This window comes from Wolffia australiana, chromosome 15 (genome assembly GCF_029677425.1).
Source record: "Wolffia australiana isolate 7733 chromosome 15, ASM2967742v1".
NCBI classification, from domain to species: Eukaryota; Viridiplantae; Streptophyta; class Magnoliopsida; order Alismatales; family Araceae; genus Wolffia; species Wolffia australiana.
In genome coordinates, this window is record NC_135849.1 from 3509456 (window position 1) to 3537429 (window position 27974).

A 27974-nucleotide genomic window follows, 5' to 3' on the forward strand; every position below is an offset into this window, starting at 1 on the left:
CCGCCCGCCGTAAGAACGGTACGGCTCTCACGATGCCTCTCGTACGATACAAACCGGTCATTGAAGGGGGTCATATGCTCGGTGGCCCCCGAATCAAGAACCCACGTAGTATCAGAGACGAGAGGTGAGTGAAGAGCCGTATGACCACAGTACCACTCAGAGGAAGGAGAGGGCTGAAACGCACCAAAACCGCCGGCGAGGACGTGGACTGGGTCTGGGTCTGAGTCTGAAGGGCAGCCATCTGGGACTCCATTTGGTCACGGAGACGAGTGAAGTCAGCCTGGAGTTGATCGATGGTGGAAGCGGAACTGCTCGTGCTGGTGGACGTGGCGGCAACCAGGGCCTGTCCGTCGGCGACTTCCTTCTTCTGCTTGTGCTGGAACTTCGGGGGAACACCATGGAGTTTCCAGCAGCGGTCACGAGTATGCCCCACCTTCTTGCAGTAGGTACAACTGGGGCGAGTCGTGGAGTCGGAAGGTGTCGCCAAGAGGGCCGCCGAGTCAAGGGCCGGCGCCGACGGAGTCCCATGGAGTGCAAAATGACTTTCCTCCTCTAGGAGTTCCGGGAGGAGCTCGTCGATGGTCGGGAAGCCTTCTTTGCGATGTAGGGCGTTGCGGCGAATGTCATGATACTCGCGGTTGAGGCCATTGAGGAACCCAATGAGTCGCAAAAGAAGAACATCTTTCCAAATTTTGCACGTCACATCGTCAGGCGGTAAGTAGTGATCCACTTCGTCCCACAATTTCTTGTGGGCTAAGGCATAATCGGAGATGCTCATTGTGCCTTGACGAAGGTTGTACGCCTGTCCCACTAACGCAAACAGTCGCCAGTAGTCGTTGTCTCGACCACAGTACGTCTTCGCTTGATCCCAGAACCCCTTCACCGTCGTCGGGTAAGGAAAACGCTGCCGAAAATCATGGGACAGCGTATGCGTGTAGAGCCACCCCAGGACAAACTTCTCTTCCGCATTCCACGTGGCGTAGTGGACATGCGTCGGTTGGAGCGGAGCCTCGGTGCAGTGCTTGAACAGGAAACGTGATTCCAGGGTGGTTTGGACGTAGCGGGTCCATTCCAGTAGATTCGGGCCCCGAAGAAGAGTAGATTCGGGGACCGCTGGGAGGGGACTCACAATTTTGTAGGAGAGAGGCTTCTCGAGGAAATCGGCATCTTCGAACGGCATGATGTCAAGTTTTGGGTGCGGGACGGCAACCGGTTAGAGGGGCGACCGGCGTCGGAGAGGCAGACGGCCAGAACAGGGCCTGGAGGACGTAATGGGGCCGTCCAGGGGGCGGATGACGGAATGGATGACGAAAAACAGTCTCGGGATGACGCACAGATGAAGAGGATGACGGAAAAATCGTCCGGATGACGGTTCGGACGGGATCGGTTGACGGATCGACTCGGGATGACGCGCCGGGATGACGGTTCGGCGCTTGCTGCGGCTGCTTCGGCTGCGGGCTCCGGAACGGCCGTCAGACGCCGGAAATCGAAGGAGGAAGACGGTATGGAAGATTTTGAGGATGAAAATCGGAAGAGGAACGATTTTAAACCGAAAAAATGACTGGAATGAAGAAGAAATTGCGGAAGCGGAAGGGGAAGTTCCGCAAGAGAATGGAGACGAAGTTCCGCGTGACGAAGATAGTCTGCGCGGGGAATGTTCGTCCGGTAGAGGGATCTCACTCCTTAGAGAGCCATTGGCTCTGATACCATGTTAACCCTAGGAGGGGGAAGTGGATCAAGAGAGATGGAGTGAGAAGGAAAATAGAATCATGTACCAAAGATGTTACAAGAAGAGGGTATATATATATACCCTAAGTGAGAGAAGAGAGATAAAGGGCTAATGGGCTTATAGAACAGGGCCCATTAGCCCGATATAGGAATATATCACTAACATATGGGATTGACTATGAGGAGACCTTTGCGCCCGTTGCAAAGTTGAGTACTGTTCGTATTCTTGTGGGGGCTGCAGCTACCTACAATTGGAAGTTACATCAGTATGATGTTAAAAACGCCTTCTTACATGGAGACCTAGAGGAGGAAATATATATGCAAATTCCTCCCGGATATTATTCTAATTCCCCAAAGGGGTGGGTGTGTAAACTCAAGAAGACATTATATGGGTTAAAACAGACACCACGAGCTTGGTTTGGGAAATTATCCCAAACTATGTTGAAGCTGGGATATGAGCAAAGCAGTGGGGATCATACACTCTTTGTTAAATCTAATGCCAAGGGAAAACTTGCTGCCCTTCTAGTATATGTTGATGATATTATTATCACAGGAGACGACGAGGCTGAGATACAACGATTAAGTCAGAGGTTATGTGAACATTTTGAAATTAAATCTCTTGGACTGCTCAGATATTTCCTGGGTATTGAGGTAGCTTATTCTCCTGAAGGTATCTTTATTTCGCAACGCAAATATATTTTGGATATTTTACGCGAGGATGGAAATGGAAGACTGCAAGCCTTCAAAGATTCCTATTGATCAAAATGTTGCGCTGGGACTGTGTGAGGATTCACCTCTGGTTGATCCACTGAGATATCGAAAACTAATTGGGAAATTAATTTATCTGAATCACACTCGACCAGATATCGCTTATACTGTTAATCTATTGAGCCAATTCATGCAAAGTCCTCGAGAAACTCATCTGAAAGCTGCTCATAAACTGTTGGCATACTTGAAGGGGACAGCTGGACATTGCTTATTTTTTCGACGTGGAGGGCAACCAATCTTGGAAGCCTATACTGATTCAGATTATGGTGGTTCAGTGGTAGACAGTCGATGTACTGGTGGATATTGTACGTATTTCGGTGGAAATCTTTTTACATGGAGAAGCAAGAAACAGAGGGAGGTATGTCTTTCAAGTGCTGAAGCAGAGTTTCGAGCCCTACTTAAGGGGATTTGTGAAGTTATCTGGATTTAAGGCATATTGGAAGATCTTCATATTCCACAAAAAGCAGCTACCACAATCTGGTGTGACAACAAATCAGCAATTGACATGGCTCATAATCCTGTTGTACCAGATCGGACAAAGCATATGCGTATTCGAAGACATTTTGTTCGACAGAAAATCGATGACAAGGTTGTGCAGATCAAGCATGTTCCATCGGCAGATCAAGTAGCGGATATTCTTACAAAAGGACTATCTGGAAAGACTTTTCAGCGGCTATTCTCCAAGCTGGGGATGTGGAGCATCTACTTACCCGCTTGAGGGGGGTGTCAGCCGCCTATGATTTTATCATGTATCTGTATTTGTACTTGTTTATATTTCCTGTATACTTATGTCCTTATCGGATATAAGTGAAGCGGATCCAGGCTATCGGGTCCACGATAGCCTGGATGCCTGAAACGCCCAGGTTACTTATAAAGAAACCCTAGGGCGCCGTCTAATGTATGGGGTTCTATTACTCTTTTCTTAATGTGAGTTTCTCCTCGTTCTTCCATTCTCTACCCTAAATCCGGATTAGGGTTAGAGCTTGACACATTTACAGCATAACATATATCTGGTCGCGTGTGTGACAGATACAGAAGTTTTCCTATTAGACTCTGATATGAGCTAATTTCTACTTTAGGGTCACTTTCTCTTAGAGTTAATCTATGATTTACTTCAATAGGTGTCTCATTTATATGACAGTTCATATGTTTTGTTTCATTTAGAAGATCTAATATATATTTTTGTTGTGTCATTAAGTTACCCTCACGTGATCTTGCAAACTCTATACCTAAGAAATACTTTAGAGGTCCTAAGTGTTTAACTTGAAAATTCCTGTTCAAATGTTCCTCAGGTGTCCTTATTTCTTCCTGATTGTTACCCGTAATTATTATGTCATCTACATATACTATCAAAACAGTTAGCAGATCATTTGAATAATGTTTAAAAAACATGGTGTGTTCTCCATTGCATTGACTATATACTAACCCCTTCATTGCTTGGGTAAATCGTCCAAACCATTCCCTAGGTGATTGTTTTAACCCAATAATGATTTTCGAAGTCTACATACTTTTCCTTTGTTATGTTGGTTTTTCATATCCTGGAGGGATATTCACGTAGATATCTTCTTTCAAGTCTCCATGTAAAAAGGCATTTTTAATGTCATATTGGTTTAATGGCCAGTCTAGATTGACTGCCAAGGATATGAGGATTCTAATAGTGTTAATTTTTGCAACAGGGACAAAGGTTTCTTGGTAGTCGATTCCATATGTCTGAGTGTACCCTCTAGCTACAAGTCTTGCTTTATACCTTTCTAAACTCCCATCCGATTTACACTTTATTGTGTGAACCCATCTACAACCCACAGCCTTTTTATCTTTGGGTTTATCAACAATCTCCCAGGTATTATTTTGTACTAAGGCCCTCATTTCTTCATCCATCGCTTCTTTCCAATTAATATCATTCATTGCTTCTTGGGGGGGACCTTGGAATAGCAATTTCTTGAATTTTTGTCAGGAATGCTTGGTATGTGGGTGATACTTTCTCATAGGTCAAGTAGTTTACTATTGGATATAGAGGGGCTTTCACACATTCTCTAGTACCTTTCCTTAGAGCGATTGGCCAATGACCTTCTTCAGATTCTATTGGACCTTCAAGTGCTACTCCCTGCTCAGTGGGTACTACTCCCCCTTCAGTGGGTACTACTCCCCTTCAGTGGATACTACTCCCCCTTCATATGATGCTTCTCCCCCTTCACCCAAATCCATGACTTCTGACTGTCTATCCTTTTTCTTCCTTTGATAATATTTAGGATATGGAGTGATTCGAGATGATTCTCCTTTTTTTTCAGTTGCACCCACTGTCCTTGAATCAGATTCTGTTCTCTGTGTATTAGCGTGGGGACTCATCCCTTCTCCACTGTCAAATACTTGTAATCTATCTGAAAGTTGTGTAAGTTCATTGTCATCTTCACTTTGTGGCTCAAATCTTGTATTTCCAATGTTGAGTATAGGACTAGTGTCTAAGTATGATTCAGTACCTCTTGGTTTGTAATAAAAACTTTTTTAATCGAACACCACATCTTTAGTAACTAAGTATTTGCGAGTGATAGGATGATAAAATTTATACCCCTTCTGTGTGAGAGAATATCCCACAAATATACATTTGAGTCCTTTGGTAGACCACTTGTTTTGTTTGTGTGTATGATTATACACATAACCAACAAAACTGAATATTTTTGGGGGTAAGCCAGTTTTCAGTCTTACTTTTGGATAATATGTCTCATTAAGATCAAGTGGACTTTTGAAAGCTAAGATACTCGAAGGAAGTCTATTTATGAGATGTGTGGCTGTCATAACAGCAAAACCCCATAGATTTGTGGGAACATTTCCTTGGATTAGGAGTGTTCTTCCTTTGTCTACAATGTCCCCTATTTTCCTCTCTGCTACTCTGTTCTGTTGCGGGGTGTATGGGCATGAGGTTTCATGTTTTATTCCTTCTGACAAGAGGAATTCAGTAAGTTCAGTATTGAGAAAATCCTTCGCATTATCTGTTCTTAGTCCGTTTGATATGATTACATAATCCCTTTATGTTTTTGGCAACCTCATACTTGTGTTTTTGTAAGAAAATCCAGCTATATCTGCTGTAGTCATCTGTGCATACTAGGAAATAACAGTGTCCTAGTATGTCTGTTTGGGGAGATGGCCCCAGACATCACAATGGATAATCTGGAAGGGCTTCTGCATTCTTGTAGAGCTAGGCGGGTATGTTCCCCTCTTAAACTTCCCTAATTGACATGCCTCACAAACCAATTTTTCAATCAAAACATCCTTAAACAAGTTTGGGTACAAGTGTTTAAGTAGGTGATAGGATGGATGACCCATTCTTTGGTGAGTCTCCATGATTGTCTCCTCAGGATAGCTTCACTGCTGCAACTTTTGTTTTATCTCCTGGGTATTCCATGGGTAAGTAGTAGAGCCCCTGGTAAACTCTAGCTAGTCAAGTCCTCCACCCGAGCTCCTTGTGACATAAATAAGCATCAAAATTATCAAATAGTATATTATACTCCCTACATTTTGCTAGTTGTTGTACAGATACAAGGTTCATAGACAATTTAGGAACATGCAACACTTTTTCCAATTTACCAATATGTTTAATGTTCAAACTTCCAATGCCAATTACTGGTAATAATGTACCATCAGTGATTTGAACGTACTTACCTGGGTGCACTTCTTCATATGTCATAAAGAAATCTTTTCTAGATGGTCCATTGCACCTGAATCTAGGATCCATGCATCTGATAGATTTTTAGTAAGTAAAGTAATGTTGTGGTTTATTTCTTCCTTACCAGAATTGACGAGTGAAGTAGAACCAATGACTGCTCCAGAGTTGATAAATGATTTTATACTTTGCAGTTCTTGCATCATCTTCTGGAAGTCTTGAACTGAAGGAAGAGTACTAAAAAAATTGAGTTTCTCCACCTTCTCCTGGTTGCATCATAACATGAGCTCGGGCAATATGAGGTGGTTTGCCACGAAGCTTCCAGCACTTGTCCTTGATGTGCCCCTTCTTCTTACAGTTGTTGCACACAAGATCGTCTCTGTTTGGTCTTTCTGAGTCGCCCCTTTGTTGATTCTGAGTTTTGCTGCATGGGCTGTGCTTTCAATGGCTCCTCTAGCTGATTTGAGTCTGCTTTCTTCCTGCATGACTTTGGACACAGCTTCATCAAACGTAGGTTCTTCCTCTCTATTGTAAAGTTGGCTTCTAACCGTCTCAAATTCTGGCCGAAGTCCTTGCAAAAATTGACATAGTCGATTTGTTGCCTGATGTGCCCTTGCTACTGGATCTGTAGAGGGTGGTCTACAATGATCTAATTCATTGTGGATATCCCTCAGCTTGTTTGAGTAAGTACATCCATATCTCCTTGTTTAAGTGTATAAGCTTGTATGATAAGATCAATAATTTTGGCTTTGTCATTCTTCTTGGAGTGGCTTCGATACACAGCTTCCCATAGCCTTTTTGCAGTTCCATTGGATGAATATTGGACTAATTGTTCTGCAGATATCGAATCCAACATCCACCCAAACACATACTCTTCTTCAACTATCCATCTTGGGTAATTCGGATGAGTATCAGGTGGACAAACCTCTGTAAGATGGTGCACCAGCTTTCTAGGCTTTAGAGCAGCTTGGATCGTCCTCTCCCACAGCAATAGGTTCTTGCCATTGAAAATATTGCATTTCGCCATCACCGGAAGTGTAGCAATTCATCTATCGGTAAGTACCATCTGACTTCCCGATGATGGCATTACTCCTTCAGTCGAAGTTTTAGCCATGTCTTCTGCCATGACTTATGTGGCTTGACAAAAAAAATACTGACCTCAAGCTCCTTAAAAACTCGAAAATGAGTCCTCCCGTGGGATGACCTTGATGCCAGAGAATTCTTCCAGGATCACTTGGTAAGCTCTGATACCATGACGACTTTGTAATACTTGAAGAGTACAGAAGGGAGAGAGAGAGCAGCAGCACGAACAGTAGAGACAAATCTTATTAGAAAAAGGTAAAAAAATATATATTACACACATCCCTTTTATAGCTGCTGCCTAATTGCTAGTCGTCTAACGGCTAGTCGCCCAACGGCTAGTAATTACTAGCCGTTAACGATGGGACCCACAGAACCCGATAATGGGTATAGTGGGCCCAATGTATCTCCTTTATGTATTACAATCATCTTCTTGGGCTTGGGCTATTTTCCTTATATCTTTAACAGGGATCCTAGCATTGCAGGGTACAAAAGTTGGAAGCAGGATGATGCCCTATCCCGAGCTTGGCTTCTTGGAAGCATGCTTGGAAATGAATGCAAGAATTCTCTTCTTCTTAAGACCGCCAAGGCAATCCGGGATCATGCACCCAAAGGCAGCTCAAAGGGGAAGGATTGGAGAATAATATATAGCATAATTGCTAAGGCAGCCAATCTGGTTCAAGGGGACAAGACAGTTGGTGTATACGCCAATGAGCTACAAGCTATATGGCGAGAAATTGACTACGATGGACCTATCAAAGACCCTGAATTAAATGAATGGCAATACACAAAGAAGGATAGACTCTACAAGTTTCTGTTGGGTCTTAATGTGGGGTATGAAAGTATGCGGAGTCAACTGTTGAATCGAGAAATAGTACCTGACCTAGAGGAAGCCATTAGACTGGCGAGAGAAGAAGAAGAAAGACTGGGCGTGATGTCGGAATCTACCGAAGGCGAAAGTGGAGCCGGATTACTGGTGCAGAGGTCTCAGAAGTCTCAGGCAGTTCAAGGGGATCAGCGGAGTCAGAATTGGAAGTCACAGCCTCAGACACAGTCACAGTCCCAATCACAGGGGAGCATGTTCTGCAAGTACTGCAAGAAGTGAAACCCCAATATCAAGCAATGTTGGCAATTGCAGAATCGACCTCAACGTCAGGGTCAGGCAAATGCAGTAACAGTCCAAAGCAGCGCCCAGGAAGGCTGTAAAACAGTTGTTTCTGAAGAACCAAAAATGGTGCCCAAGAACCCAGGGGAAGTAATATCTGTTCTTAGGGAAGAAGTGGAAAGACTCAAGTCCCTGTTTGGATCTGCCTCCATGACTAGATCAGGTGATTATTTTATTTCTCATGCCTTTCATACATCCGTTCTGGGAATGAATTGGATTATTGACTCAGGAGCAACAGATCATATCACCCCTGATCACTCATATTCATATTTATTCATATTCTTGCTGTGAAAATCAGAGAAAAGTGATTACTGCTGGGGGGGGGGGAAATCCTCCAAGTGGCAGACATCGGCACGGTGCACATTAGAGAATTGGGACTTCTCAAAGGCGTTCTCCATGTGCCTCTGTTAAAGGCACAACTGATTTCTCCACAGCGACTAATCAAAGACATTAATTGTTCAGTTGTTCTAAGATCTGATGGGTGTTTCATGTTTGACAAGGTACTAAATATGAAGATTGGATCAATTAAAGAGAGAAATGGGCTCCTCCAGCTGGATGGCAGCACGGGAAAAGTGATGATGGTGGCAGGAACAACGTCTAGAAAGCTGGAGCAGCTGAAGATGGTGCATTTTGACATGGACAACCCTCTTTTGATGTTTTGAGAAAAATGTATCCAACTTTTGTTGAACATCTGGATGTTCCTAAACTAGTTTGCGATTCATGTCACTTGGGGAAGCACAAATGGGCATCATTTAAAAATGCTAGAGAGAGAAGCTCACTGCCCTTCACATTGATCCACAGCGATGTGTGGGGGCCCTGTAGAATCCCATCCATTTCAGGCAAAAGATGGTTCATTGTCTTAATTGATGACTGCACCAGAAGCACGTGGGTACACCTGTTAAAAAATAAGTCAGAAGTACCTGATATCATTCAGGGATTTCGCCACATGGTGAAGAATCAATATGGAGTTGCCATAAAAAAATTTCGGTCAGATAATGTGAGATTTCTTTAACCGAGAACTATCAAAATTCTTTTTCAATCAGGGCATAGTCCAAGAGTCATCATGTGTGAACACCCCACAGCAAAATGGGGTAGCAGAGAGGAAGATAGGTCATGTGGTTGACACCACAAGGACGTTGTTTATCCATGCACGTGCACCACAATACTTGTGGGCAGAAGCTCTCCTTTCAGCTGTCTATCTAATCAATCGATTGCCTTCCAGGAAACTGAATTATCAGAGTCCAATAGATATGATGCCAACCTTCTATCCTGACCAAAGGACAAAGAATGAATTGTCAATCAGAATATTTGGGTGTGTAGCATTTGCACATGTACACAGTCCAGGTAGTAAACTCAATCCAAGGGCAGAAAAGTGTGTGTTTGTAGGCTATTCCTCAACTCAAAAAGGATACAGATGCTTTCTCCCTGATCAGAGAAAAATTATTGTGTCTGTCGATGTGACGTTTAATGAGCAGCAGATGTTCTATGCCGAGTTGACAGAGAAAGTTCATGATAATTTGACACAATGTTGAGAAAATGTTGAGTGTCAGTTATGGGAAGAAACTGCCACCAAGAGAGAGTTGCCAGTGGAAGAACATGAGCAGACCAGAGACAGTGAAGATCAGAATGAGGAAAGGCTGGATACTGGAATCAAGAGCAGAGGAGACTGAGTTAAGACACCAAGAAGACCTAATGCAGGAAATGGAAGACTTGAGTTGGCCAGTTGCATTGTGGAAAGGGAAGAGAACCTGCACCCAACGTCCAAGATATCCTATATGTAACGTGGTTAGCTATAGGAAGTTGTCTTCAGAATACCACACCTTGCCAAATTGGATGAGATAATTTTACCACAGACTGTGGAAGAAGCTGTAAAGGATCCTAAGTGGAAGTCATCTATGGATGCAGAAATGGAGGCCCTCAGGAAAAATGAAACCTGGGAGCTAACACCACTTCCACAGGGCAGGAAGTGTATGGGGTGTAAGCGGGTTTACACCATAAAATACAATTCGGATGGCTCACTGGAGAGGTATAAGGCAAGGCTTGTAGCTAAAGGGTATAGTCAGTCATATGGCATTGACTATACAGAGACCTTTGCACCAGTGGCGAAACTCAACACAGTTCGGATTCTAATTGCACTTGCAGCAAACTCCGGGTTGGATCTGAACCAGTATGATGTCAAGAATGCCTTATTGCATGGCGACCTGGAGGAAGAAATATACATCCAACCACCTCCAGGATACTACTCTTCTCAGTTAGGCGATAGAGTCTGCCGGCTGAAGAAGACTCTCTATGGGTTGAAACAATCACCACGTGCTTGGTTTGGGAAATTTTCACTGGCCATGAGAACTATGGAGTACTCTCAGAGTAACTGGGATCACACCTTATTTGTCAGACACTCCAAGTCAGGGGGGGTCGTGGCATTGTTGATCTATGTATACGACATCATAATTTCTGGAAGTGATGGAAAAGCTAGTCAGGAATTGAGTAGACATCTGTCACAGCTATTTGCCATCAAAGCTTTGGGGCACTTGAGATACTTCCTAGGAATTGAAGTAGCTTTCTCAAGAGAATGAATATTCATCTCTCAACCCAAATATATACTTTATCTCCTAAAGGATACTGGGATACTGGAATCCAAGCCCGCCTGTACTCCAATTGATTCAAACTTGAAGCTAGGGGCATGCAAGGATGACAGTTGAGTCAGCAAGGAACAATAGCAAAGATTAGTTGGTAAATTTATCTACGTGAGCCATACCAGACCATATGTAGCCTTTGCCGTTGGAGTATTGAGTCAGTTTATGCATGACCCAAGAGAAACACATTGGCAAGTGGCTCATAGAGTGCTAGCCTATCTGAAAGGGACAGCTGGACATGGTTTGCTATTATGAGGAAAAGCGATTATTCTGTAAAGATGTACACTGATGCCGATTTTGCAGGGTCAGTAGTAGACCGGAGATCAACATTTGGGTATTGCTCCTTCATTGGTAAGAATTTGATAATCTGGAGAAGTAAAAAGTAGGATGTTGTCGCCAGATCCAGTGCAGAGGCAGAATTCAGGTCGGTTGCCAAAGGGATATGCGAAGCATTGTGGATCAAAGGGATCCTAGAAGATTTAGGTTTCTCTCAAGACTCTCCGATCATCCTGTACTGAGATAGTAAATCTGCAATTGATATTGCACATAACCCAGTACAACATGATCGAACAAAATATGTGGAGGTCGACAGACACTTTATTAGAGAGAAAATTGACTCCAGAATCATCCAGATGAAGTATGTTCCATCATCGGATCAACTAGCTGACAATTTGACCAAAGGCCTTCCTGGCAATAACTTCCAGCAGATGACATCCAAGCTGGGCATTGACAGCATCTATGCATCAGCATGAGGGGGGGTGTTAGCGGAGGAACTTACATTTATTTCTTCTAGTTTTTTTATTTTCCCTTCTTTCTTTCTTTGTTTTTCTGTAAACGTGGGCCCCATATATAAGCGGTACACTAACTCGTCAATTTGCTAGCGCATTTACTTGTGGGCCAGCCCATTTACTTGTAAGTCTCTCTGGTTTAAACCAGAGAAACCCTTGGGAATAAGTTGATGAGGTTTTCTTTTTCTCCCCCCTCCTCTTTCTCTGACTGGCGGGTAGGTCAAATGCCGACCAGCCATGAGCAAGCTAACAATTACCATGGAGGTGGATCTTATCATGGTTTTGGGTTATTAAAACTCATTTTTCAGGCTGATATATTCTTCTTCAGTGACTTTGGGAGGCACATTCCCTTCACATCAGCGGTCTTCTTTTGAGTCACCGACATAAGCTTGTGCTTATTTGGGGGCCCGCTGATGTAGGACCCATGTCGGACCAGTGTCTTTGGTTTTCTTTTTCTCCCACCTCCTTCTCTTGCTCTGACTGGCGGCTAGGTCAAATGCCGACCAGCCATGGAACAAGCTAACAATTACCATGGAGGTGGATCTTATCATGGTTTTGGGTTTTTAAAACTCATTTTTCAGGCTGATATGTTCTTCTTCAATGACTTTGGGAGGCACATTTCCTTCACATCAGCCGTCTTCTTTTGAGTCACTGACATAAGCTTGTGCTTATTTGGGGATCCGCCGATGTAGGACCCATGTCGGATCAGTGTCTTTGGTGTGATTCGGTGTTTTGGAATAATAGCAGTGTAGGTTGGATCTGTATTGAGCTTTACTCCTTGACGCCATCCGGTCAAGACCTTCTTCACCCCGTCTTCTCTTTTTCCTTGAGGCTCTGCTTTTGCGTCCATCTGTCAAGTTTTTCTTTGATTTAGCTGTAGCAATGAGTCCTACCCAGCGTCTTCTTTTTCGTTTACATGAGTCCTGCACCTTTCTTCATCCTGTACCAGTTAAATTGCTTTTTCCAAGTCTGGAACCCGTTCTTAGTGGAGGATTTGGCTTCGGAGTCCTTCATATGCTCTGTTTAGTCCCACGGAACCTAACCATGTAGTCCTGGAGTGTAGACTGCCATTCTTCTGGATTCTTGATAGGTCGCAGATGATCAATTTCCTGCCATAGTGCCTGAAGTTCTCCCATAAAGTTTGTGACTGACTTATCTCCTTGTACAAGTGTGGTGGTTCTGTATAGTTGATCCCCAATTCCCTTGGCTATCTTCCGATATAGGTATTTCCGGAATCTGTTGCCTGCCCTGCTGCCCAGCAACCATGCATGGACACTGGCATCTTCCTTCTTCCAGGTGCTATACTTCAGACTGTTTGGATCCACTTCCTTGGTGAGATGGTGAACTAACCCTTTACTTTCTAGGATTAGTTCAACATATTGGCCCTATCTTTCAAGTTGACACCATTAAACTTCACATTTTTGGGAACGATGGGGAGGATTACCTGAGCCATTTTCTCCTGCTCTTCCCCCCGTCCACCTTCGGGACTGCTGAAGGTTTGATTTCTGCCATAGTTATTACGCAATCTTCCTCTGCCATAGTCGGTCAACAATCTTTCTCTGGCTTCAACCTTCATAAATCTTGGTCAGCATTCTGTTTCTGTCATCACCAAGTTATAGGTTCCGCAAACGGGCAATCCCTGTAGTTGGCCCCCAAAATTTCACTCCAATGCCACCTTCAACAAGCTTGGTCGTTGCCAAATTGTAGGTGTTGCAGAAGACTGATTCACGTGGTGTATTTTCACCTCTTCAGCCTCTAATCCTCTCTCAACAGTCAGCCCTGACTTGTCAGAGATAAAATCCTGGTCACTGGTATTCGCCCACATGCCATGAGGTCCAGCTGACTTCAAAACCTTAAGTAAGATTGAGATAAATCAAGCAACAAAGTAGCCTAGGTGCTCTGATGCCATGTCAATGGCCTGATCTGTCTCTTCTCCAGCTGGAGGCCAGCTTTGCAGAAACTAGGGTTTTGGGTGCGAGAGAATTTCAAAGAAGACAAAAATCAACTTCTTAGTTCTTCCCATACTTATGGGTTACAAGTGGTCCCGAATATTATTAGGCCTATTGGATTGCGAATAAATATAGGGGCAAATAGGTAAAAATGGAAGACAAAGATACAAGGACAGTAAATAAGGAGAAATAAATACGGGAAACTCTTCGGACTAACAGATAACAGAAGCCCTGCACAGATCCTCAAGCCCTATCTTTCCTTTATCTACTTGCACTCTACCTGTAGCATATGGCTGCCAGAAAACCAAGAACCTGTTGAAGAATATGACCAATCAACTCAAATCATTTTCCCTGGCATCCTAGAGCAGCTGTGATATGGACTCAGTGGATTGCATTGCAGTCAGTACATTGAACTTATCCTGGAAGGTATGGATATCTCTGAACACCTATTTGTGTTCAGGAATCCTACAGATTCATTTTACAGAATTAGGAAAGTGGAGGATGTACTGATCCATGGATGGCTCCAACGAAGCATGGCTAGAGAGGAGTACAATTTTCTGCTGCCGAAGATGAGAAAAAGCTATATCGGATCAAGCACATCAAGAAGCTCGAAAGGCTGAGATTGGGAAGAATATAGTCTCTGTGGGATGGTACCCCCCCATCTTATGTAAATTATGTAAGGATCTCTCAAAGCTATCGTGCACTCTTTACCAAAATATATAGTGAAATCATGCCAACCAGTGTTGAAGAGGCAATACAAATACCACGATGGAGGGAGGCAATGGGAACAGAAACGGAAACCTTACTAAAGATAACACATGAGAAGTGGTTTCGGCTCCAAGAGACCAGAAAATAGTCAGCTGTAGGTGAGTATATGCAATCAAATATAATCCTGATGGTTCAATTGAGGCCTATAAATCTGATATACCCAATCCTACCCTACGGCATTAACTACAAAGAGATATTTGCCCTGTGGTAGAATTGAATTCAGTACTAGTACTGATAGCAATAGCTGCAACTTTGGGATGGCAGATGCATCAGTTTGATGTTAAGAATGCATTCCTACATTTTGACTCAGAGGAGAAAATATTTATGGACTTGACGCTTGGATATAATGCTGAACAGGGAGAAAAGAAGGTACGTTGGTTGAAGAAGGCCTTATGCAGGTTAAAGCAATCACCCATGGCCTGGATTTGGAGGTTTTCTATCTATGTGAAGGAAATAGTATATAGATAGAGTACTTGGGATCATATCCCATTTATCAAGCATTTTAACGTTGGGAAAGTTGTGGCCCTCTTTGGTTTATGTTGATTATATTATCATCTCAGGTGACGATGATAAGAAAGAGATCCAGCACCTGAGTGGCCACTTGGGCAAACTCTTTGATTAGAAATCACTGGGTCTTCTGCAACACTTCCTAGGAACTGAAATCATCTATTCTCAAGAAGGGATCTTTATTTTACATTGGAAATAGACCTCCTACTGGAGACAATGATGACTGAATGGCTAGCCATCAATTGTCACAATTGATCCAAATGGCAAACTTGTGTGTGAAAGGACGACATCCCAGTCAACAAAGATAAGTATTAATGCTTAGCCGGCAAGCTTAAATATTGAAGTCATGTGAGGATGACAGCCTGAAGGAACCAAATATGATTGCTGCACACAGAGTTACAGGTTATTTGAAAAGGACAGCTGGACAATGTCAACTCTTTCGAGAGGAGGGAAACATTTCCCCGATAAATGTTCAATAATGGAGACTATGGAGGGTCAATTTTGGACAGAAGGTTGGCATTGAGATATTGTTGCGTTACTGATAAAGGCATTATCAATATAAAATATGTCCAATCAGCTAATGCCTATCTGGAAGTACCTTTCACAATCTGGTGAGCAAGCTGGGGATGAAGAATATATATCTCCCGGCTTGAGGGGGGTGTCAGCAGGCACTTTTCCTCTCTTTATATTCTATTCTTTATTGCTAAAGCCTGTGTTCATCTTATTGCATAACTACCCAAATGAGTGAAACCCAGTGCTTATATTGGGTAGCCCTCGTTATTCATCAAAAGTGTATTTTATTATTCTCTCTTTTATTATTATTCGTTAGGGTTGCTACGGGTGCATACTGACTTATCAAAAGGAGTATGATGTTAAAGAGGATATAGGAATCAGTAAAACATTTGCATCACATGAATAAAAATCAGGAGTGTAACATATTTCTCAGTATAGCGTGCTATTGGGTTTTTAGAACACCAACATGTCTATTTCACCTTTGCAGTTGACTTATTATAGTATTTGACAGCAATGCAGAAACAGCAGGTTGGTGGGAATTAACACTTTTGGCAGCGCACGTACATCCATCGGTTGGGGCCATGGCTCAGACACTTCTGTCTGGCGTCAACATTGTGTACAATGGAGATCCTTTGAATGATCTCTCATTATCTGCTTTTCTAGACAAGTTTATGGAGAAGAAACCAAAAGCGTCTCACAGGGGAGAAGAAACGTGGCATGGTGGTTCTCAAATTGCGCCAGCCAGAAAGGTATGGGGCACCCAATTGATTGTTCCAAATCGATTTCCTGAATTTCCTGTTTTGTGCTTATTTCTGTCATGCTCCTTTTGTATTTCTCTATTTAGGGTGTTCATTACTTGTTTTGTGTCATATAGTTGTAGTTACGTGAGATTTGAAGTCTTTTGTAGATTATCATTTGGCCAGGCAACAGTTCTTGGAAAGCTCTTTGAATCTCCATGGGATTCAAAGATTCACTATCTTTCTTCTCAGGAAAAAACCATCTTTCTATTTAACGGTCTTGAGGTAATACATATTGCAATGACTAGTAAGCTTGCATTAATATTTATTTGTTGGTTGACTTGCAGAAGTTAGTCGATTCTTGTTGATAAAAGCTCTCCTCCTGCTTCACTGTGGTCACATGTCCTAGTAGGGTTGGACAAAAGAAAGAGACAAAGGAGAACGAAACAACAAAAAACCTGGATATTCGGCTGTTTTGGCCACTTTTTCAGTGGCTCACTGACACAAGTTGGAATAAGTCAGGCGGACCCCTTAGAACAGATGGCCCACTTACACAAAATAGACAAAAAGAATGATATGTGGATTAACTAACAAGATTTCTTTGTTGGTTATCTTGAAGAAGTTAGTCAATGCTACTATCGTAGTTGTGTTGCATGATGTTGAATCCTACTTCTCTAACCCTACTTCTCTAACAATCAAATAACTCAACATCCTAGAATTTAAAATTAAAAAATAATTTTCTATTTCATTCCTGAGTTTTGGAGCAATACCTGACTGATTCACTTATTTATGTTTCGATTGCCTTCTGCACTCTGTTTATTTCCTTTGTCTCCTTGAGTACGTCACTATTTATATCCCTATTAGATTCCTACTTCAACCTTTTTTGGGATTTTCTTAGATACGTAAAGCTGCAGGAAGATCCACATTTATCTTCTCATCCGGTTGGCTATGGATAAGTGCGTCTTAAAATATATTCCATGATTAATATGTTCTACAAGATAAAAAATGCACCCTCGACCCAGGGATCCTCATATCCTGTGTTCAATTCTCTCTAAACCAGACAGGGACTAAAATATCTGCATCATGTACTATGCCAACCAGTGATACTTCTCATCCTTTGAAAATGAGCTTGTTGCGGTGTGGCCAACTGCGGTCCCCGCTCCTGCCCCCTGGATACCTGATCCCGTAGAGTCTCAAAAGGCCTCATCTGAGGAGACATCCACCACTGTCATAGACTGGATGACCCACACAGGCCAAGCAAAGATGCATTCGAAGAAAAGATGGGAGCAGTCTTCTCCATCCCTGGTGCACATAATGCAGACTGATAAATTGTTTATCTCTTATGCTTTAGCATCCACTTGTAATGCAATCGATTCCCTCATTTTTCATGGCCTTCATGTTTTTAATAAGGTATTCGTTTTGATAATCTATTTGAACCGTTTACTCATTCATTTGTCCATAAATAATGACTAAATCGGTTTAACTTTTTTTCAGGGTGATCTAAACGCTGTCATGATCGGAGAAGAGATCTTGCGACTGGCTGAGAATGATGTTCCCCCTGAAGATATAATCTTCCATAAATTTTATGCTAACAAGACCACTTCATCAAAGAAAAAGAAGAAGAGCAAGAAGAAAGACATGGACGAGGATGAGGAACTGGCGCCTGTCGGAAGCGATGGCACTGATGGCAGCGATGATGAGGAGGTGGAAAACATGCTGGGTTTGGCACCGCTGGCGTCAAATGATATTGACAAAGGGTATGACTATGAAGATCTGGATGAAGTTGCTGCTGAAGATGATGAAGAACTCATTGGCGATGAAGATATCGATCTTGATGATGATGATGATTATGATGAGTTTGCTGGTACTGAAGATGATTTTGACTCTGATGAAGTAGACCCTGATGGCAATGGTGATGATTTTAGTGCATTAGGAGATGATGATGTCTGGGAAGATGGGTCACCACAGAAGCAGAAAAAGAAGAAATCCCACGTGTCGCCTTTTGTAAGTGTTGAAGATTTTGAGCGTAACAAGGATAAATACTTGGACGGCAGCGGAAGCAGGAAAAAAAGAAAATCCAGCCCAAAGCTGCAAAATGAGGAGAAGAAAAAGAAGGGGAAGAAAAAGGACAAATGATCTATCCACAGAAACATTGTTTCTGGAGTATTTACTCTTGGAGCTATTTACACTTGAAGCATTTACTCTAGGAGCTACGTTATTATGGCAATCTCAGATATTACCGGGAAAAAGTAAGTGATTTTATTGTGGAAAAGAAGAAGAAAAAGGGAAAGAAAAAGGTTATGATCTCATTTAGAATGCTTCAGTATGGGTGAGTTGTGGCCCAAATCTGTTCTAATCCTACCATCATTCTACTGTGTCTTTTCTTGAAATTGATATTGAAAATCCAATCGTGCGGACTATTCGGAAACTTTTATCTCCTGATTAATGGTGACCGTGGAGGTTTCATCCATGTAGCAGCTTGAACTCGAAGGAAACATAGTGCAACACAGTGCAAATATAATTGGATGAAACATAGTGCGCTTGTTGTATATTTGAAAGCTGTTCTTGAACTTGTTCATTTTTCTTGCAATATCAGAGTTTCCAAAAAATGAGTTTCCATTTTGGCTTGGGTTATCTTTGGATGACCCATCATTTTCAGCTTAACTGCTACAAAAGCTGGAGAGAATGTTTAGTTTCTTGATTCAGTGAGCCGAAGCCTACTGAATGTTGTTAAAGAAATCATGACTCAGAAAATCGCAGATTAAAATTCCTAAAGAAAGATGCCTTCTTTGACTCATCTTGTTTGGGGGTCAAACATCACTTGTTCTTCCAGGGGAGATGTCTAATCTGCCGAGTGTTGATTGGTTGGCGCCTGATGAAGTGGAGCTGCAGAAATAAGTTTACATTAAATCAGAAGAATGTCATTGAAATTTGCGGCGAAATATTTTCATGCATTATCCTACCAAGTGAATACATTTAGTATGAAGATGAGGGATGAAAAAAGTCCATTAGCAGAGCAATACTTAAGTTGCATTAGAAAACTGACAGGAATTATGTTGGGCATTTTAGTAGAGTAGATATGAATGAAATTACTTTTTCTGGAAGATTTTTCATTCATGATTACGCGACTAAGAGTAATCCATTTAGTTAGGAGGTTGAAATTAAATCAATTGTTATTTATTTGCGAGACTTAGTCCAGGTGAAGTAATATTTATGTCTACGGATAAATTGAATTGATTTGATGGGGAGATCTGGCATGTATGTTTGGCTATACTGATCTTTCAATTAATGAGGTAAATTCCTTGGGAGAATATTTCATGAACTTTTGGGGTAAGCATGAACCATATTTACGAAGCAAACTTTGTATGAACTTTCGTTCAGAATGAATCCTTTTAGTCAGATGCCAATGCATGACATACTGCTCATTAGAGTATGTTTTACATTTATCATTAACTTGAATAAATCTAATGAAATGACTAGAGTAAGGTTACATCTATCTCATAATATTCTCATAATGGCCAAACATCCATGACAGTGCAAATGATCCGTATGATCTGTAAGGTTCACATCTATCATCTATTGGAGTCCATAAAAATAATGTTCTCGTAATGACCAAACATCCATGAAAGTACAAATGATCAATATGATATTTTTTGGAAGTAAAATGATCAGTAAGGTATACATCTACTTGAGTTAGTACAAATCATATTTGTGTAATGGCCAAACATCAAAACCAGTACAATTGATCAATATGAGCAGAGTAAGGTTAGCACACATCATATTCTCGTTATGGCCGAAAATCCATCTACTCAAGCCAGTATATGAGACAATCTGCAAAGGCTGTCTGGCCACTTGGAGAGTGAAATATGTATTTGTGTTTCCAGAAGTGGAATAGATTAATTTGGGAGGTTTTGAAGACATGCGTCCTTCCCTGTGTTGTTTTATCTATTTTCCTTTTAATTAATGTCAGGCCATGACTAGGCCAGTACAGGATGACTTATGTTGTCTTCATTATTCTTTGCCCATTAGTGAGTTAACTCCAATGCTCCCTTCACCTATAACTGGTATTAAAGTTAGTGGTCATTGAGTGTCAAATTTGAGGTTCTTATTTCCAAATCCTAGCCTTCTAGTGTTACATCAAAAGGAACACTTCCCTAAAGCATTTCACAGGTCTCAGGTTAAAGGTAACACCCATATATGGCTGCAAGCGAACCTGTTTGCAACTCCAGAAGTACACTGCTTGCAATGTGCCTATTCGTTGCGTGTTTGTATGCTTTGTGTCTATCTACTGGTGTGCTACTATTGCTTCCCATCAGAACAGTGGGGCACATTGCTGTTGTGCATATGTCAACCTTGTGTGTTGCAGCAGGAATCTAACATGCTCTACATATTGTATGTTCAGATTTCTCTGGATGTTTGCTTTAAGATGCATGTTAAATGCAGATCGGGGATACTACTACTAGGGGAGGCGGATATGCTGGAGTTGTCAGCGGAGAGCCACCAGAGGAGTCAAGGGGTCTGGAGGTGTAGAAGAGAGATATTGCTCTACCATTGCCACTTGGGCAGCCTTCTTTTGAAATAATGTTACATTTACTTACCTCAGTATTGATTTATTGCGATATAAACTCCTTGAGTTGTGAAGCCTGTAAGTTGGCTAAAACAAAAGGACTGCTTTCAATAATTCGAGAGAGCCCACCTTGACTTTCTTTCATGTGCATAGGGATAGACTCCTCGAATTGTGGAGCCTAAAAGTTGGCTAAAACAAGAAGACTGTTTTCAATAATTTAAGAGAGCCCGGCTTGACTTTCTTTCATGTGCATAGGGATCTATGTGGTTTTGCTCCTCCATCCATTCTGTTGGGGACCAGTTAGTTTCTTATTTTTTTCCTATGACAGTAAATTCTTTACTTAGGTATACCTGTTGAGACCTTGTTTAAATTTCTTTCTGTGTGCATGGATATGTATGTGCTCATGCTCCTCTATTCAGTCTGTTAGGGAACAATTGGTTTATTTTATTCTCCCATGACATAAAAAAATTACTTAGGTTGGGTACCTGTTGAAAGCCAAATCCAAATTTGCAAAGGCAGTCAAACTAATCTGTTGATATCATACAAAATCAGTCTGACACCTCAATAAAGTGATTTTGGCATAACAATGCTGGGGACTACTTTCTTTTAAGGTGTCAAGCTACCTTGAACAGCATAAAATCCTCCATCAATCTTCATGTGTCAGCACAGCCCAATAGAATAGGGTACTATAATGAAGGATTGGATCTTTAATGACAATAACTAGATTGTGAGTTCTACACTGACATATTCCCAAGATCTATTCGGGAGAGGTAGCTTTTACGTGTACTCATCTCATCTTCCAAGCATATGAGAGTCCTCTGCACAAATTGGCCCAACTATCTTCCTCATCCAAAGTTGAGGGGGAGCTTGTCCTCAAGACTTTCCTATGACACACTAATGTTCATGACGCATCAATTTTAGTGGGAAAGCTTGATACCAGGTCTGAAAAATGTATTTTTGTGGCCTGCTGATCCCAGTCAAGAGGGCCACAAGTGTAACCACACTACATCTCGATGCTTATATATCTATGCTAACATCACATTGTGAACTAGAATTTTGGTAAAACCAGAACAGCCATAGGTCAGTTCAAACAGCATATACGAGGATTAGAATATTCATATGGTACCATGTTAATGAACAATCAGTTTTTGATAAGTATGCCCTGGTAATTGGCTCTCCTAAATCAGACCATATTGAGAGTTGACTGTAATGACAAGCACATTTTCTGAGCCAGTCATCCCAGGAGAATTGGCCCAAGGTTTGAGTATTGAACTGGAGAGGAGGTGCACATGGACAGATAGTTGTAATGGTCTATCACATTACACAGATTTCCAAAACTATACTAAAAGACACTGTTATTGAATCTCAATCTTCATATCCTATGGAAGAGTGCGCCCATTATACCAGAAGTTGTTGATTAATTTGGGGGCAGTTGACATTCGACGATCTGTAGAGAAAGACTTGGCCAATAAACCATGGAAGATCTAGGCAATGGATAAGGAATTGAAGGCCCTTGAGAGAAAAAAACCTCTCCAGGTAAGTAGGTGGTGGGATCCGAAGCACCGAGCTGATGGATCTTTGGAAAGACTCAAAGCTAAATCCTTAGACAAGGGTTTTCCTGAGTCTTAGAGCATGGTATCTCACCATGTTGCCTAATTCGGTGCTATTTTTGGTACTGATTCCTCTTGTAGCACAACTGAAATGAGATATGCAACAAAATGATGTTGAAAATGATTTTCTCAGTGTAGAGCTTGATGATTAAGTTTATATGCCCCTACCTCCTGGATCCAGGTATAGTGGAAACTAGGGTCATTTGTGTAGACTGAAAGACACTTTACTAAGTCAATGAAAACAAATGGGCTACAAACAAAGTATTGTGGATTATTCCCTCTTTTCATAAAGCTAGAAAAATCTAAACTAACTGCCCTACTTTTTTATGTTGATAAAATAATCATCGCTGGCTGCGAGGACAAGGAGCTAAGCATCTCAACATTGCTTTCCAGTGAGTTTGATACTAAATCTCTGGGAAGACTACACAACTTTCTGGGAATCAAAGAGGCTCATTCTAGGAAAATCATACTTATACCTCAGCATAAGTATTCCCTTGACTTAGGGAAGTTGGTCAACTTACTTGGGAAACATAGCCGTCAAGACCTCATATGGACCTTAATGAGAAATTGGGCTCAGGAGAAGCTAGTCCCATCCTAAATAGATTCATTTACCAGGTATTGCTGATTTAACAACACCACACACGACCCAATATTTGATTTGTAGTAAGTGTGTTCAGCCAACATATGCATGATCCCTGGGAGATGCATCTCAGTTCTGCCCATTGAGCCCTTGCATATTTGGAGGCACAAGTGTTAGATTTCAAGAGGAACTCAGATAGATGCGTGCAACTCTATGCCAGTTCCGAGTATGCAAGCTCAGTAACAGATATAAGGTCTACAACCGGCTATTTGCATTTGCATGTGGTAGTCTTGTCTTCTGGAATATCAAGATGCGACAAATAGTCTCTAAATCAAGTAGTAAAGCTGAGTTCAAGACATTGGCCCCAGGGATTTTGAAAGCATGTAGATCAAAGGTATCCTTTAAGAACTGAAGTTTCAGTATGATGGTCCAATCCACCTAAACCGTAACGAGTCAGCAATAGAAATTGCAGATAACTGGTGCAGCATGACCAGACTAATCTTGTTGAAATTTATTGCCATTTCATCAAGGAAAAACTAGCAATTGGTCCTGTTATCCTGCCCATGTTGTATCAGCTGGTTTGTTGGATGATATCTTCAAAAGGACTCCATCCATTAACATTCGACAAGTTAATCAGCAAGCTTGGCATGGACAAAATCCACCCACATTCATCCTTCTCTGTTGGGTATTATCTGTTTTCCTTATGAATGGTACTGGCCTAACTAACCAGGCCCATGCCAGAGAACTTAATTTATGTTGTCTTTTATTATTCTGGGCTCGTTAGTAACTTACTCCTAATGGCCCCTTCACCTATGACTGGCATTAAAACCAGTCGTCATTGAGTTATAAATGTGAGGTTCTTATTCTAAACCCTGGCCCCCACTGTTGCATCTATAAGAACACTGCCCCTGCAGTGTTTCACATGCAGTTTCCCAAATTAAATATCTACCATGCTTGGATGAAAACGTAAGAATTTTTTGTCAATTACACATTAAATGTCTTTGCGGTTGATAAAAAGAATGAATTCAGCAAAGATAACATCACCTTGTCCCCATCCTTCACCCCAAAAGCTTGAAGAGATATCTTGTCGTCGGTCATTTTTTGATTCATGTGGCAGAGGCAAAAATGCCCCCACACATGAGACCTGAACATAAGCTGACTTCACCAATAAAAGGTGCCATAGATCAAAAAATAGGAAGGAAATAAAACTCTCTAAAGATGTGTGGGAAAAGTTCTTATTCCATTCCCTAAAATATTTAATGACAAAACTTTCTTCGATCATCCTTGAGAGAGAAAAAGAGCGAATACCTAAAAATGATCGTCCTATTGCGGGAAAGCTTTCTACATCCATTTTGAAATTTTTTTAAAAAAATAGTTAAGTACTTGTGGAGACATTGACAAGCTGAAGGAGAAGTAAACATCTCAAAGAGCAAAGTATTGTTGAACTGGTTGCTCCTCGCGTTTTTGAAATCTCACGTTTTTTAGTTAGCGTTCATTCAATTATTGAAATCTTATAAAGGTTAATATATTAAGAAAAAAGTTCATGGTAGCACGCTCCAAACTTAAGGTTTCCAAGGAAAAAACATTAGAAGTGGATTATTCAACGTAATTCCTTTGATGGTAAATTTTTTTGGCGTGACTTAAGAAAAGGTTAAGATGTGCAGTATCCAAACTTATGAAATTTTTTTAGTTTCAAAACTCACAGGAAAGACTTCGTTAGTGCGTGCTCCAAAGAAGAAAATAAGAGAACCTCTCAAAACGATAGTATATCAAGAAAAAAAGTTCATAATAACACGCTCCAAACCAAAAAGTTTCAATGCTCAGTTTCCGAATCTCATGCATCTGAGGATGTAACTTTCTTATGTTATACTCCAGTAAATAAACTTAACCTACTTGAGGAGAAAACGCTCTTATGACATGCACCATTAAAAGGATTTGATGTCCAGATACTTTGCTAAATCTATTTAGGGTAAACTTTCTCATAGCATGCATGCTCCAAGAATAAGTTTCAAAGTGCATTATCCAAACTTGATACCCTCGAGGATAAAACATTCTTATGGCATGCTCCAAGAACAGAGTTCAAACTGCATTACCAAAAATTAATGCATTTGACCATAAATAGCTCTCATGAAATTTTCCAAATTTTAAACATTTTGTCTCGATTGATCCGAAGAACTGGTCGACGAACAGAAAATCCCAAGAATCATAGACTATATGTTATATATAATTACCAGGAAACATCTCCAGTGGATGATCCAGGCGACCCAGAGAAGATCTCCTCCACGGCCAGCTTCAGCTCCCCAACCGAGGCGCTTCTTAGCACTGTAACATCTTGGAAATGACGAACAAAAATAAGAAAAATGATAAAGAACTGGAACTAAGAAGAATTAAAGGACAATAGCATCGAAGAACTCAGAGCACAAAAATTCAGAGAAATTGAAATTCATGGGAAAAAAGCAAGACAAAGATGGAAAATGTACGAAGAAAGTTCGAAACTTACAGTTTACAAAAGAAGAATAAAAGGGCGAGGAATGCCGAAAAACATAAAAATCAAAGAACGTCGAAAATGACAAAGAATAGAAAGGAAAAAACTGAAAAGAAAGAGTAAAATAACGAGAGGATATGCGCACTTTCTCATATCCAGATCTTAATTGTCAAAAATTACAAAGAAATTGAAAGCCTCGGGGAAAAAAAGTTAAACAGAAGTAGAAGAAAGTACGAGGAAAACTTGGTCTTGATCGCCGAAAATTCGAAAAACAGCAAAATATAAAAGAAAAGACTAAAAGGCCGAGGAGCGCCAAAGAGCTTTAAAATCGAAGAACGTCGAGCAACAAAAAGCATAAGCCGAAAATGACGAAGAAGAAAATAAGAGAGGATCAAAGAAACAAAAACCAAAACCCCAAATCGAAGAACTAAATCGGAAGCCGACAAGAAAGAAAACTTTAAACAAAACAAGAGAAAGTAAGAGCAAAATTAAAACTTAATAACCCAAAAATAAAACAAAAAACAGTCCAGAAAGGACGAGGAAACGATCGAGCAGCGCCGAAGAACTTGAAAACGGAAGACACTTAAATCTTTCAAGTGAATTATCGTACCAAAGGAAGAACCATCAAGGCGAACAATTGATAAGCAAAGAAGCGGCTGAGGAAGACGATCATAAGAGAAGGTGCTCCGCCGAGCAAAGCCGACCTCCGCCGCCGTGCAATGGCGGCGTCGCCGGCTGCGTAGAAAGACAATCTCTCGCCTCGCCAGCTCGCCTTCTTCTGCCGCCGCCCGGTTAACGAAAGAAGATGAAAAAAAATTCAGATTATTCGTGTTAACTGTTTGCCGGCTTGGCGTTGATTTCGCCCCCAATTCCGCCAAAAGGAACGGAAAAGCGACCACCTGGAATGGAGATGAGTTGCAGAAGAGGCGCGTATCGTTGCGCTTGCATCCATGATCGTGTTCTTAACTTGTGCGCAAGTTTCGATCTTTGCATGGCTCGTTTATGCACGTCGTTTATAGAATGTGTGTTGCGGCAGCGCATACATTGTATGCACGCATATGCCTGTGTGCATGCATGGATGTATAGATGTATGCATATAATTCTGTATGTCTGTATCTATGTATCTCTGTATGCATGTGTGACTGTTTGTCTGTATGTTTGTATGTCTGTATGTATGTATGTATGTATGTCTGTCTGTATGCATGTCTTTCTGTATGTATGCATGGATGTATGCACTTATAGATGTATGCATGTATGGATGTATGCATGTATGCATACATACAGAAAGACATGCATACAGACATACATACATACATACATACAGACATACAGTCATGGATGCATGTACGCATGTATGTTTTTTATGTTTGTATGTTTGCTTGTATGCATGTATAATTTTTATGTTTGTATGTCTGCATGCATGTATGTCTGTCTGTAAGTATGCATGTATCCATGTATGTTTTTTGATGTTTGTATGTCTGTAAGTCTGTCTGTAAGTATGCATGTATGGATGTATGCATGTATTTTTTTATGTTTGTATGTATGTATGTATGTATCTCAGTATGTATGTATGTATGTATGTATGTATGTATGTATGTATGTATGTATGTATGTATCTCAGTATGTATGTATGTATGTATGTATCTCAGTATGTACGTATGTATGTATGTATGTATGTATCTCAGTATGTATGTCTGTATCTATGTATGTCTGTGTGTCTGTATGTATGTATGTCTGTGTGTCTGTATGTATGTATGCATGTATGTATGCACACATGTATGCATGTATGCATATATGTATTTCTGTGTGCATGTATGTCTGTATCTATGTATGTCTTTATTTTTGTATCTATGTATGTCTATGTGTATGTATGTATGTCTGTGTGTCTGTATGTATGTATGCACACATGTATTCATGTATGCATATATGTATTTCTGTATGCATGTATGTCTGTTTCTATGTATGTCTCTGTGTCTGTATGCATGTATGTCTGTGTGTCTGTATGTATGCACGTATGCATGCATGTATGGTATGAATGTATGAATGCATGCGTGTTTGTATGTATGGTATGTATGAAAGATGTTATGAAAGATAACGACAAGAATGGACCTCATGCGAGCTGGAAAATATCGTGAACGTGTCAACTAATCAGACCTGAAGGTCCCCTCTTTTAAGCCCACGCTTCCTTACCGCACGTTTGGTCCAGCGCAATCCCCCGAAGATATCTCCTGGTCAAATGGCAACCATGGGTTTCGGGAGATTCCTTATTAAAAAAAACAATAAACAACAATAAAAACGATGCATGATGAAATATGATATAGAAAGACTCTCAAAGACTTCTTCTTGTCCACGCAGTCACTTCATGTGAATTAAAGTCGTGGGCGATTAGAGTTAAAGAGAGATACTCCGCCTTTTAAACCAGATCGTCACGGGGTGCA

At 41.2% G+C, this 27974-nt stretch overlaps 2 protein-coding genes across 7 annotated transcripts in view; one reads left to right on the top strand and one right to left on the bottom strand.

Annotated features, from left to right (window-relative positions):
• Positions 1–18921, top strand: part of EDA25 (CCAAT-binding factor) — a 63721-nt gene extending 44800 nt beyond the window's left edge. For both annotated transcript variants that reach the window (XM_078587781.1, XM_078587780.1), the window contains 2 exons: positions 16069–16306; positions 17789–18921. In XM_078587781.1, coding sequence (XP_078443907.1) covers positions 16069–16306; positions 17789–18430 — 880 coding nt within the window. In that variant the 3' untranslated portion in view covers positions 18431–18921. The remainder of the gene's footprint in view (positions 1–16068; positions 16307–17788) is intronic.
• Positions 18922–18956: 35 nt separating this feature from the next.
• LOC144713249 (uncharacterized) lies at positions 18957–26597 on the bottom strand. Of its 5 annotated transcripts, none has more exons than XM_078587784.1 (5): positions 26436–26597; positions 26147–26311; positions 25283–25382; positions 24096–24210; positions 18957–19180 (listed from the first exon to the last, which is right to left on the bottom strand). In XM_078587784.1, exons 1-5 carry the CDS (start codon positions 26575–26577, stop codon positions 19112–19114), a joined length of 591 nt encoding a protein of 196 aa, XP_078443910.1. In that variant the 5' UTR covers positions 26578–26597; the 3' UTR covers positions 18957–19111. The 5 variants fall into 5 exon arrangements, with proteins under 5 accessions (XP_078443910.1, XP_078443909.1, XP_078443911.1 ...); XM_078587783.1 differs by having other exon boundaries at positions 26147–26314; XM_078587785.1 differs by having other exon boundaries at positions 25283–25373; positions 26147–26314; positions 26433–26597.
• Between the last annotated feature and the right edge of the window lie 1377 nt (positions 26598–27974).